The following is a 13,057-nucleotide window of genomic DNA, read 5'->3' as shown; positions in this document are numbered from 1 at the left end:
TGCTGATGACCCCCGAGACCTGGAAACCATAAATGAACAGTATGACAGTCTCCATTCTCCATGCACCCCACTCAGCTGCGCTAAGACAATCGATGTGATGTCGGGCATATATTGTTTGGTTGGGAGGAGTTTTCCGGAGAGGCCTTCAGTGAATGGCGGCCACTGACTACCGGATCTCAATCTAGATGTAAAGACGTGAGTGTGCGGGACCATCGCCGTAAGCTGATCAGATCTCGAAAGACGGTCTCCGCGGACTTCACAGTTGCACATGTTACGCAGGTGAAGCCTCATAATAATACCTAGATGGGATAGAATGCACCTCTGGTATCCAACCCGGTTTATTCCAGGTACGGGCTGTCCAAGGATTTAATGCGCCGCGATGCAGTAGTGAACAGCTTACGGACGCGACGCACCCGAGTCCAGAAATCTCTGCCTCGATCAGAGAGCGAAGCTCTTACGAGAGGTTTAAGATCACTGATACGCTAGTATACTGAACAGTCACCCGCCCTAGTAGCTGCAGACCTTCTTCGAGTGAACGTCCCCGCTATGGTTCATGTTGGTTGGAAACAGATGGCCCAAAAAGTTCAATGTGGCGTTAAATGTGCAGATAGGCTTACAATCTTATGGAGTAATCTACGTCGTAAACCAATGCAGATGTTTCCTCCATGTTAACCGTCATATGGTCCATATGGAAGTTGGCGACGACCATGATGGTAGGGGCATGATGTGGCAGTGAACAACGAACAAGTGGGTATACTCTTACTTTTACGTCATGTAGTACATGTTAATGTGTCTATATCAAGTAGTACGACTAAACAATTTACATCTTTCTTACAGGCTCCTGCGGACATGCCCGGTCCATTCAACCAAACAAAGCCAGAAATCAGTCAGGCAATGTTGGGTAGTTGCCTTAATGCATCTACGTCCGGCAGGATAAGTAGCCCTAAACCTTTACCGGGAACGCCCTTTCAATCACCCAATGGATTAAGACGGGTTGATTTAGAACCACTCCAATGTGTGTCACGAACTATAAGGTTACTTACATTAAATAAAATTGTACACAACTTTGACCTTACACGGCTATAACTGCCGATTAATGCCGCACCGGCGCATTTCTTCCAGATTTCCTCCGGCTTAGGATGAGCGATGGGATGTCCGAATCAGGAGCGGGTGACGATGGCCCCGTCCTGCAACTAATATCCGGATGAGTTAGAAAAAACCCATAATCTACCTTGCAATATAGCACGAGGAAGTAATACGTACCTCAGATATTTCAAATATAATGTGTTGCACATGGTAATTTGAGTTATCCCTTAGCTATATGGATGGAACATTTGTTGGAACAAGGCTAGAGGATCCGGTGAAGAGTACCCACTACAATGTCCTCAATGGCGTACTTGAGAGCACCTGGCTGTTCCTCCCAATTCCATTACTTCGACCTGTAAAGCCGGACGATGCCTGGTGCATTGTGTCCCCTCACTCGCATACGCTCCTTTTGCACACCACTCCAGATTCACCTGTAATTGGACGCTCCTTCCCTCTTCCAGGTCATCGACTGTGAGGTACTGTGCACTGTCGCACAACCATGAGACTCGGGGTATCAAAGTGGGACACCAATGTGGTATGTTACGCGAAAATCAGGCTGTTTTCGGCACTCGATGTATACTAGTCTGCACAGGACACTCATCCAGGCCCCACTTTCAGATTGCAAGCCACGTCCTCTGTTAGAGTAAGCAAAACGGGCATCCCCACAACTTATGATCCACCAAAGCCACATACCATACCGATAAAGGCAAAAGAACAAGACTCTGTAAGAGTCCAGGAGGCCGTGCATGCATCGGAGATCATCGTCGCCAAAGGCAAAACTGACGTCAAGGGAGATCTAAAGTCATGGCCAGCCACGATCCAAATCCGAACAGCTCCCAACGACGATTGATGCGATTGGTGTTCGACCAATCTTCTGCTGACCGTGTAACATTTTTAACAGTCACAGTCGCACAATAGTGGCCCGGGCCATAATTGCTCGTCCATATACGGAGTACAAGCAGGAACTGATTCGTTTAGATATGCTTGCGATTGGCCCGCGATTGGCCCGCGTCATTGAGATCTTGCATGTAGCGAACTGGTGGCAAGCGCAGTCTCCGTACATCTCGGTACTCTGTACAGCGATACCAGCGTACGAGTCCCGATCGGATATTCTGTTCACCTCCGGGATGGACTAGTTGCTCTGTTCAGGGATACGTGAGGCATTAACCAGTTCACTTGATCTGCCCCGATGCTGCATGAGAGCTGTGCCTTGGGCCGCACTGCCGGCAGAGTCTGTAGAGGATATCTGGTCTGTGAATGTCCGGTGAAGAATGCTGCCCGGATCACTTCGCTGAGTTGTCCTCTCAAGTTCCAGCCTACACACACGATCGCCGAGAGTGATTCAGAGGAGTTAATATTTAGTGGATGCGTATGGTAGGATACTTGGCGGTCTTCTCGCCTACTACAACTACCTTGTAAGCAACCTATAATTCCAGAAATCTTTCCAAGTCTGTACAGAAACATCATCACTCTCCCACGCTGCTCTCAGATTCGCAAATCCCAAACCTTTTAGAGAGAAATAGGACTATGCTGTTCTTCTTCTTTTACACCGGCGCATTAGCGCTAATAGGCACAACCTTCTTCCTGTGGAGGTACTTCAGCGTTCCCAGCACAATTCCCTTCAATATCCCCAGAACCCCAGTCTGGGTAAATTTTTACGCCTGGTACCATGACCTCTCCGTCCCGGAACTCTACGACGCTTTCTACCGCAAGCCAATGGAAACACACGGCGCGATAGCTGTCTGGTTCACTGGGAAATGGTGCATCTCAACCTCAAAACCCGAATACGTGGTCGATATATTCCGCAACGATGACACATGGCCCAAGAAGGGCGCGAATGTCCGTGGCCGCGGCAATATTATGGCGGAGTTTGTGGGCGAGAATATCATCAATTGTTCGAAGCCGACGTGGAATACACTTACCACCGTTATGAGGCCCGGGTTTTTGAAGAACTTTGATACGGGGAAAATCCATGAGAAGGCAAGGAAGGTCCCGGTGAGGTTTTTGGAAGCGCAGAGGGAGCTTCGGCGTGGCAGGGGGGTTGACGTTGCTACGTGGATGGAGAAGATCGCTCAAGATGTGATGGGGTTGTGTTTGTTCGACTTTGATTTACAGGTGAGCTTGTCGATTTCCTTCTGCTTGCATTGTTCTTGCATTCGAGTGGTGTTCGCCAAGCCTTTCTCGAACATGCGCCGCAACTACTCTTTAACACCATTGGCGTACCTAGGCCCTAGATGAGCCCCAAGTCCCATACGCACCACTGTTAGGACAAGTCCTCCCAGCAATCTTTAGCAGATGGGCAATGTACTTCCCCAAACTCGATACCCCAGGGCGACATCTTTTCTCGCGCGCTCGAACCCTAACTAACATGGCCGAATTCGATAAACTTCTCGACGGGATGGTAGAAGCCACGACTACAACGGAAACAAAGCAGCGGCCCAAGGTAGTCTCGCAGATGCTCAAGAAGGCATTCGTTGAGGGTAAAATCACATACGCGCAATATAGGGCTAACCTGCGCATGTCGTTTATGTTTGGGCATGATACCACTGCTATTTTCTTAGGGTTGATCATGTATGTGCTTGGGAAGGATAGGGTGAGTCTGGATCTTGTCTCTTTTTGCCAGGCTTTCCTCACTTCATTACAGGGCTTGCAGGATCTCCTTCGCGCCGAATGCATGGCGGCAACAGCCGAAAATGTCAACGACCTCCCGTACCTTACCTCCCTCCTTTACGAAGTGCTAAGGGTATATCCTCCTGTAACCGAAATGCTCAACCATACAGCGGCACATCCAGCCAAACTCGGCGGTGATATCACAGTCCACCCGGGAACCTGGATCGGATGGAACTCCTACGGTGTACATACGAATCCCGCAATATGGGGCGCCGACGCAAAAGAGATTAGACCCGAGCGATGGGGTAGCACAGTGAAGGATATCCAAGCGAATTTCAGACTACGCAACACGAAGGGCCATTATATACCGTTCTCGATGCACTCGCGGAAGTGTTTGGGGCAGAGTCTAGTCTTGACGGAGGTTAGACTGGTGATGTTTGAGATGGTGAGAAGGGTAAAGTGGGTTGTTGACCCGACGTACAAGTTGAATTTGGGAGGGGTAAGTTGTCTTCTGACATTCCAATATTCCGGGCCTCTCAGTGTGAGCTTTCCGCTAATTTAAGCATTGATATCCAGATTATGTTTATGATGCCGCTGGGGTTGAGAGTCTTGGTCGAGGAGCTGGAGGGCGGGAGTAACGATCTGGAGAAAGTCTAGACAGACACTCATTCGACGTTTTACGCAGTACTCGGAACCATTATTCATCTTACGTAGCTCCCTGGCCCTTCCAGGATCGGAGCATAGCTTTGTCCCTAGTATCCTAGTTTAGAGTCAGGAACAGCCAGAAGAAATGCACCCTGTTTCCTAAGGTTTATAATACAGGTTCGAAAAGTACTCCATGGTAGTTCTTACCTGACTCGATCGGAAGCACAGACCGCTCAACCGGAGCCCATCAGTACGGTGAATTTGGAAACGAAAAAGAACATGTTCCCTCAGACAGGAAGGTGTATGCATGCCCGGCCTACATCGACGTCGCACAAAGGAGGAAATGCTGAAAAGTATGGAAAGTTTATGATCGTAGCACTGCGTGCACAGTATGGTGAAACATTAGAAGTTCCTCAGCTAAGTCTCACGTCGAAAATCTAGGCCATTACATCCAGGAAATGAATTCCGAGAGGACTAATCGCTCTGCAAGGGAAACAAGATAATAACGCAGTAAGATCATCAAGGTCCTAGGAAGAAGTCTGTAGATACTGCAGGTGCGCAGTGAGATTTCACAATGGCCCAGCCGAAGGAAAGTGGCGGCAACGCCTATCTGTCTGTGCCTACATGAAGAACTTGGCAAAATTCAATCTTGCAGGTCTCTGGTATTCAACACTGAGCAGGCATTTACAGCCGAATCCTGCATGCAGTGCTCTGTCTCGTTGAGAATGCCCCATTAGTTTGTGGAACTTTCAGCCCTCGGTCTTATCCCTGACCGAGTTCCATGTCTAGACTTTGCAAGTTGAGATTCGAATTGTGGCATTGTTTTGGAAGCCTTACTCTGTACAATCGCACTCTACAACTGGGACTTGCTGACGTCGTCACGAGTCTTCAGCACAGCCACACCCCGGGAGTCAGGGAGGGTGTACCCAGGGCCCCCTCACCGGGACATATAATGCGGCCTGTTTGAGAGCAAATGCAAAGGGGTGCAGAAGGACAAGTTCCTGCCTTGATTCGCAACCTCAATTAGTAAAAGCAAATCTCTTTTACTCCTTTGAACTGCAAACGACACGCCCTAATGGATACCCAGCGTGACATGTCCTACGACGTAATCGTCGTCGGTGGCGGCAATGCAGCTCTCGTCTCAGCACTCGCAGCCCACAAGGCCGGTGCGCGCGTCGTCATCTTCGAGGCAGCGCCGGAGGCCGAGCATGGCGGGAATAGTCGGTTCTCATCGGGGATCTTCCGGATACCCCATGGTGGTCTGCATGAAGTCGAGGCACTGCTCGATGGGAGTGCGTTGGATGACATCGCGCATTGTCGTATGGAGCCGTATACGGCGGAACAGTACCGTGACGACATTGAGCGGACGAGTAAGGGGCTTTGTGATAATGCACAAGTGTTTGTTATGCTGGAGTATGCCTTCGAGACGGTCAGGTGGATGAAGGAGGAGTTGGGTGTTAAGTGGCAATTGCCGCTGGGGAAGTTCTTTGATCGAGAGAAGATCATTCGTGCTCAGGGGGTGGTGGATATGCCTCCTTGGGACACGGTCATGGCGGTGGGTGAGGGAACTGGACTAATGGAAGCACTGTGGGAGGCCGTTCTGAAGACACCTGAGATTGCAGTCTTTCATTCCTCGCCCGTTTCTGGGCTAATCACACATGGTGACACTGTTCGCGGTGTGATTGTTCGTCAGCGGGACAAGACATTGAGGGCCCAAGGACAGGTCATTCTCGGGTGTGGTGGCTTTGAAGCATCCCCTAGGCTACGGCGACAGTATCTCGGAGAGGGCTGGGATCTTGTGGCCCTCCGAGGTTGTCGATTCAACACTGGTAGGATTCTAGAGCAGGCCGTTGCATCTGGGGCTGCAGCGGTTGGAAACTTTGGCGGCTGTCATGCGACGCCTCACGACCTCAATGCACCTAAGATCCTGAAACCCAGCGACGCAGATAGCATGAGCCGATATAGCTTCCCTTATTCAGTCATGATCAATGCGAATGGGCGACGCTTCATAGATGAAGGCGAGAACGTCTTCAGTCTAACCTATGCAAAGGCCGGCGCAGCCATTGTTCGCCAACCTCATGCGACTGCCTTTCAGGTCTTTGACCAGAAGACCCTGCATCTTTTGGAACCACGGTATTCTGTTGCGTCTCCCGTCCAGGCAGATACCCTCGAGGACCTTGCGCAGAAGATTGGAGTTGATGCGAAAGCTTTTTGTGGGACAATCGCGCATTACAACGAAGCCACTCCACCAGATGCGACAGAACGGTTCAACGCATTTTCTCGGGATGGAGTCTCAACCGGAACGACTCTGGATATTCCCAAGAGCAACTGGGCTCTGCCAATTGACCACCCTCCGTTTCTAGCTTACGGCGTCACCTGTGGCATCACGTTTACCTACGGCGGGCTGCAGGTGGATGACGCAGCGCGAGTTCTCAATGATGAGGGCCTCGTCATGCCTGGTCTCTGGGCAGTCGGGGAAATAGCTGGGGGTTTCTTTGCCTTCAACTACCCTGGTGGATCAGGCCTGACCAAGGGTGCTGTATTCGGAAAGCTCGCCGGTGAAAGTGCAGCACGTAGAGCAAAGAATAACAATTCAGTTTAGATCTGTCCACGCAGTGCCAAATACAATATCATTGACTTGGACCATCGGCCAGTCTTACTTCCAGTAGGCCCTCGTGGTTCTTAATAGGTCCCGTCGATCGCCAAATGTTCACGACCTCTAGCCCGACGGACGACAGTAGTTGTCGGAACTGAGCTTCTGTTCTCTCCATGCCCCCTAGGAGCATCATCATACTCATATCTGCCATGACATCCGTTGGGGATATTTCTGCTGCGCCAGTTGGGAAGACCTTGTCTCCAATCAGCAGAATCGAGTTGCGACCCATGGCGGCCACAATGTGTCCCAATATTCTCAGGCACTCTTCGTCCGGCCAGTTATGCAATACCCTTGTGAGAGCGTATACATCCGCGCCTATTACAGGCTGTGCCTCGAAAATTATGCGGCATTCCGCGGATCCTCGCATTGATGTTGGAAGGTCGATTCGCCAACACTTCGGCATAGTCTTGCAAGACTAAATCCCCCTTGAGGTCAGGAACCCGATCTACAAGACGCTGCATATTATGTCCCGTACCCCCAGCAATGTCCACGACCGTTAGAGCCCGTTGCGCGTGTGGTTGGCGATACTGAAGAAATCGCTCCGTCACGGGGAAAAGGTCAGGCCATCGGGCTGCAAAGTCCTCTGTGCTTTTCATCATGCCGCAAAACGATGAATACGTTGGAGGGTGGCGTTGCAACCAACTATAGAACGGCTCGTTCGTCTGATGCGCATGTTGGAATGCGGTGGCATCGGCGCGGTTTGGATTGCGATACTTGTTTTTCGCCAGGAACTCGGGAAGCTTTAGCAAGGTTGAATCGGCAACGTCACTTAGATGACACTCATGTCAGTGTTGAAGGTCAGGGCTGCGTAGAAGACAAAAATCATACTGCGTGAAATTCACCATGTCTCTCATGTGAGCACCCGGTGCAAGGTCTTGGACGCTCCGGTTCGCCTTGTAGGTATCTCGCCAGGTGGGACTAAACAGGCAACTCAAGGACAAAGCCCGCATTATCCGCTCTATAACGACAACTCAGACAATTGCGGGTCAGTAGGAGAATGATCACTTACCCACAAGCACAGGGTCGGCGTTGGCGTGCTTTGCGATCTCGTCAACAGTGAACTCGTCCTTGTCGCTGCCGCAGACGAAATCAAAAACACCCATATCGAGGGCGATTTTTATGGCGGTTTTTTCAGGGAACTAAGAGCCATTGTCACTGAGTATTCAGCTCGACACAGGAAATTCCTTACCTCCACCTGCAGACTAGATTTCCCAAGACCCGAGAGAACTTTTTGACATACGGTCCGTAAGTGCTTTTCCTGGTCTTTAGTGAGAGTGCTGCCGGTGCCAAGTTCTTCTGCTAGCCGAGATATGGAAGCAATGATACTCTCAGTATCCGTGGCCTGAGTGGATGATTTCATGCTGACTTGGAGGCTTGAGGCGGCGGATGCTTGATGTCTCACGCCGTCGATGTGGTGGAAAAATGTGGAAGATAAATTGCAGGAAGAGATGCTCCAGAGACTTTCAGGGCGGAGAGGGCCCGGGCTAAGGAAAAGCAAAGCTGAATGAGGAAGGAGGCTGGCTGGCGGCGCTTTTGGTAAGAGCGGACTCCGAGTATAATCAGGTCTTGTGCAACCGACTCGCCCTGAGGTGTTCGCTAGCTGCCTTCTCACGCGCACCATCAGGGTTACACCTGCAAAGGTAATTATTCTATGTCAAACCCGGAATGGTAAAGCAAGGATAACGCATGCTACCTGTACGAAGGCTGCCGCTCCGCCTGCTTTTGCGGATTACTTTGCAGTTCATATTTAAGTGAAGAACCGGAGGAATTTAGAAGACCCAAGCTTGCAGTTATGTCGTGCCCCATTTATTCCGGAAAAGGCCACATCAGCCTCGCCTCCTCTTCCGACTTCTCACCAGCAACGCTCTTAATGTACACCGACAATAGCTCCTTATTCTGCTTGCGCTTCACCTCAAAGTTTACATGTGGTGATATCCAGCCCTCCGAGTCCGTCCCCAGCGTCTCCTAGGCGAGCTGCTGGACTTCGCTCCATTCCTGGTATTTTGCGAATTGTGCCTCATAGGTCTTGATATCCTCATTGGTGAAAGAGTAAGGGCAAGTACCAGAGAACCCAAATAGTGACCATTTATGAGAAATCTTGATTAGACACTCTCGGAGTGGTACAACTCCAACCTCTGATGTTTCTCCGAGGCGTATGAAAAGCTCCTCGAGAGAAGCGGATACTTCATACGCCTTTGCCAGCTTGGCTTGCTTTAACTCTTGCTGTGCTGCTGCTTTCTCGTCCTGGTCGAATGTCTCAAAGTAAGCTGGGCGTTCGGGATTAATTAAACCTCTTTTATAGTCCCGCAGCGGCTGCGAGAAAATTGGCCATCGCGCTTGCAGAAACATTGGAAGGACGGAGATTGACTGCCAGTCAATGAAGCTGGTGATCTGAGATCGCTCCTGGGATGGAACATAGATGTTTCCCATGTGAAAGTCGGTGTGCCACAAAGTAGGTTTGGAATATTTTGTCAATATCGCATTCGAGTCCAGTGCTGGCATCAAGCTGATAGCCATCTTTAGGAGATCTTCGTGTTCCTGTTGGGTTCCCCGATAAACAGGAACTTGATTTTCACCTGTCGTCTCAGACAGGCGGGATAACTCCCGTTCGCGATCGATATTCCCAGGTCCGATACAGTTTTCTCTACTCAAATGTCAGATGTGTCGAGCGATCGAGGAATCCTCACATGGGCCCCGGTCAAGTGCTTCTTCAGGCCCAATGCAAAACGTATCATCGTCAGTCACGTTCTCATGTCGAAAGTCCTTCGTATTCTCTTTCAAAGACAAACCACCATACGGGGGAAATGAGACGGTCGAAAGCTAGGCTTCCACCTGAGTCAAGTTTCTGATAAGTTCCAGCTTTTCTATTTCAGGCACATGTTCCCATTTCTCAAAAGATTGGACCCCGGAGGCTTTCTCCATCACAATATACTCGGCGCCAACTGAGCTACAGGATCTTGAGAACCAAGCTATGACTGAAGGCACTGGTATATTTGTGCGCTTTTTGACTGAATTTATCAGCACGAGCCGCATGTCTACGGGACAGAGAAACGCACGGTATTTGTACGTTCCTACTTCCGCAGCAGTTGTGAGATGTTGGGGCCCGGCGATGCGACAAGGTATCTTTACAATAAGCTCTTTTCTGTCTTCTCGCCGCATCAGGATGGCTTTGCTGAAGCCTCCTTCGAACTTTTCAACGAACGTTACGGGGCAAACCCCGCCGCCGCATCTGGCAACGACATCGCATAGTGCGTCGAGGTCAAACTTGCAATATCTTCCATTAAGCTGGTATTTTTCATTTACGAGGAATCGATCATTTGAATCTGCGAACAGTTCTTCACGACTGATTGTGTTCCTGCTGATGTTGGTATTTCGCGGCGCGCGTTGTAATATTGACAAGACGCGTAACTCGACAGGATATTGATAACCGGGAGATAAACTGTTCATGAGGCGGTCCTCTGACTTTCCAAAGCTTCTGAAACAGCGTCATTTTGACAATTGAAGTCCGGACGTGATTAACCGAGCGCGCCATGGTTCCAAAAAGGGCTTGCTGCTAGATTGCTATCACGTGAGCACGCAGGGGGTCAGACAAGCGCTTATCCTATTCCGGAGGCCTATCACAGCCCTAACAAGCATAGTCGACACTTTGATTGGCGGTCCAAAAGATGGAGAAAAACATGATTCTTCAAATCACAGTGTCTCTTACAGGTCAAGATTGGTGGCGTCTGCCCTAAAGATCAATATGCCAATCACAACCCAAGAAAGACGGATAGAGTGACATAGGAGGCAGCCAAGGGCCGTTGTGAGATATAAGGAGACATTACTATGATCAGGACCATGACGCACTGTTATCTAAATGCTGAGAGACACATCAGCAAGACCACCGTTTGCCAATGCTTGTCTCCCGTTCCTGAACGGCTCTGACCTCAGAATGCACAACACTGGCGCAACCACGTAGCACGGGCGCTTGGCATACAGGGCCATGTTCGACCCCCGCCCCAACGGGCAATCAAATGAGTCTGCCTCGCTACTGATCCTTTGCTGATCCTCTGCCTTCCGGGGAACAAAACCCCCGGAGGTTCCTCCCTTCGCGAGCGACGGGTCGCGGCTTCCTCCTCTGTGCACCTTCCTAGCAATGCGGCCATATGCCCTCCTCTTTCCTTTGCTCTCCTTGGGGCTTCCAAACAATCCAGGAGGTAGGTCTTCCAATAGTTTCTCCTCGGTCGCTGTGCGGAGAAGATCTCAGGAATTAACCGACCTCCACCTACCTAGAGCCGCACCAGATCGACAAACGGGCCACCTGCGCAGAAACAAGTAGCTATACGGCCCCGAACAGCCTCAACTTTACCACGCATTGCGACCATAATATTGTGCGCGCGGCGTACGGCCCAGGAGAGCCAACTCAGGACAGCTTTACAAATTGCATGAACGATTGTTCTGTGCGCAGCGGACCCTGTTATGGAATTGCCTACACAAAGCAAAACAGCACCTGTTGGCTGCTGACGAGCGAGGATGACTCAACCGAGGATAAACTCATTGATGACACAGACACGGACGTTGCTCTAGCGGCGGCATATCAGTATGATCCTTACGACTCAGCCTGTCCCTATGCGAACCAGTCGGTCCAAACAACCGAAATCGGCCTCTCTTTCACTATACAGTGTGCGACTGATATGGCGCCCTTTGGTCACTATTGTCCCTGGTCGCTTGTCACGTCCCCGTGGTGCAAGATGCATACTGCAACGATAGATGAGTGCATGAAGCTTTGCGCGCAGGCGCGACCCCTCTGTCTCGCTGTCTCGTGGAGTCCGGATATGGGCGATGGCTTTGGCAACTGCTACCTCAAGGATACCGTTGGGAGATTGGTCACTGGGAACCACCCCACTCACTTGATTCACTCTGCCATTGCAGAGATTCCAGAAGTTGATCGCGCTTGTCGCCAGGATTATTACACGTCCACGGCCGATGAGTCAAGTCGCAAGCAGTTCTCTGTTGATTGTTTCCAGACTAGGTCGGGGGCAACTAATATCACATCGCATCATCGCGCTGATGCCAACCAATGCATGGACGATTGCGCACTCGACCCAGAATGTGCGGGCATGGTATTCGATACGACTATGGCGTCGGGGTACGAAAACTGCCAACTCCTCAGCGCCGAAGGATCGGAAATCGCAAACCCAAATATCACGTTCGCTCAAGTCATCGATGTCGAATCCACTGAAGCATCATCATCATCTAGCAAAGCATGGATTGCAGGTCCTGTTGTCGGCGGCGTTGTGGCTATCATTATCGCCATTCTAGGATTCTGGTTCTGGCGCCGCCGCAAGAATCGCAAGGCGCAGGTTCCTCCCAATCCAGCCATGACAGCTACAAGCCCGCTGTCGAGCATCGGGAGCATCTGGCGGAAGACTCCGGTTAGTCCGGTGCCAATGAACACGACAGGGCCAGCTGAGATGGAGGCAGTGGCACCTCAGTATGAGCTGGAGGCTCCTGACTCCAGTCCAACTCCTAAGCTTCATGAGCTTCGCGCATAATGCCCGCTGAATCCCAACCTGCGCTACGCAATATTCTTGTTATCCCGGCTTTCTGTCCATCTATGTTCGCGATTCTAATATATCACGTCTGCATGCCCTAATTACAATCACTTCTTCAGTTGTCGATACGTACATAGTAGCAGTATTCTCTCATCAACTATATGTCAAGAATTCGCAGTCATCGATTCATCAACATCTCAAGCAATGGGGATCCCAGGAGCGTCAAAATAAAAGAATCGAAACTTTCGAGCGCTACACAAGCGTGGTGGGGCCGAGCGGACCGGGCTTGCCGAGCCTTTCCACAGGGAGAACACTCTAACCTGTTCAGGGCGCGCTTTTCCTTTCCTTGGGTTAGCCGCTCTGGGAGGTCTAACCGTATTTGATTAACTTAAGCCTCAGGCCCTGTTTTTCTTCCGCGCACGCAGTTCAGAACTTCGCGTCGTGACCTATAACTTTAATGGCATCTGTGTGTAATGAACTACCACAGGGTACGCAATACTTGATATTCATTCAAATAACATCCATA

General features: G+C 50.5%; 5 protein-coding genes across 5 annotated transcripts; 3 read left to right on the top strand and 2 right to left on the bottom strand.

Moving 5' to 3' along the window:
- Positions 1-2,613: 2,613 nt before the first annotated feature.
- BDV14DRAFT_210179 (cytochrome P450) lies at positions 2,614-4,353 on the top strand (the record flags this gene model as incomplete). Its single annotated transcript, XM_073775830.1, has 4 exons — positions 2,614-3,201; positions 3,314-3,679; positions 3,731-4,195; positions 4,273-4,353. 4 exons carry the CDS (start codon positions 2,614-2,616, stop codon positions 4,351-4,353), a joined length of 1,500 nt encoding a protein of 499 aa, XP_073625954.1.
- A 1,063-nt stretch (positions 4,354-5,416) lies between these two features.
- Positions 5,417-6,943, top strand: BDV14DRAFT_210178 (FAD binding domain-containing protein; the record flags this gene model as incomplete). The annotated part of the gene is made up of 1 exon (XM_073775829.1): positions 5,417-6,943. One exon carries the CDS (start codon positions 5,417-5,419, stop codon positions 6,941-6,943), a length of 1,527 nt encoding a protein of 508 aa, XP_073625953.1.
- A 28-nt stretch (positions 6,944-6,971) lies between these two features.
- On the bottom strand, positions 6,972-8,357 carry BDV14DRAFT_210177 (S-adenosyl-L-methionine-dependent methyltransferase; the record flags this gene model as incomplete). Its single annotated transcript, XM_073775828.1, has 5 exons — positions 6,972-7,322; positions 7,393-7,765; positions 7,826-7,955; positions 8,007-8,136; positions 8,187-8,357. 5 exons carry the CDS (start codon positions 8,355-8,357, stop codon positions 6,972-6,974), a joined length of 1,155 nt encoding a protein of 384 aa, XP_073625952.1.
- Positions 8,358-8,803: 446 nt separating this feature from the next.
- On the bottom strand, positions 8,804-10,487 carry BDV14DRAFT_210176 (phosphotransferase family protein; the record flags this gene model as incomplete). The annotated part of the gene is made up of 6 exons (XM_073775827.1): positions 8,804-8,938; positions 8,981-9,573; positions 9,685-9,769; positions 9,830-10,005; positions 10,054-10,352; positions 10,426-10,487. The coding sequence occupies 6 exons, from the start codon at positions 10,485-10,487 to the stop codon at positions 8,804-8,806; spliced, it is 1,350 nt and encodes a 449-aa protein (XP_073625951.1).
- A 645-nt stretch (positions 10,488-11,132) lies between these two features.
- Positions 11,133-12,531, top strand: BDV14DRAFT_202236 (uncharacterized protein; the record flags this gene model as incomplete). Its single annotated transcript, XM_073773961.1, has 2 exons — positions 11,133-11,193; positions 11,270-12,531. 2 exons carry the CDS (start codon positions 11,133-11,135, stop codon positions 12,529-12,531), a joined length of 1,323 nt encoding a protein of 440 aa, XP_073625950.1.
- Positions 12,532-13,057: the final 526 nt, after the last annotated feature.

The sequence above is a fragment of the Aspergillus stella-maris genome (genome assembly GCF_047715825.1).
Source record: "Aspergillus stella-maris strain CBS 113639 unplaced genomic scaffold BDV14scaffold_45, whole genome shotgun sequence".
NCBI classification, from domain to species: Eukaryota; Fungi; Ascomycota; class Eurotiomycetes; order Eurotiales; family Aspergillaceae; genus Aspergillus; species Aspergillus stella-maris.
The sequence above is the reverse complement of the archived record's forward strand: the minus strand, read 5'-3'. Positions and strand labels throughout refer to the sequence as shown.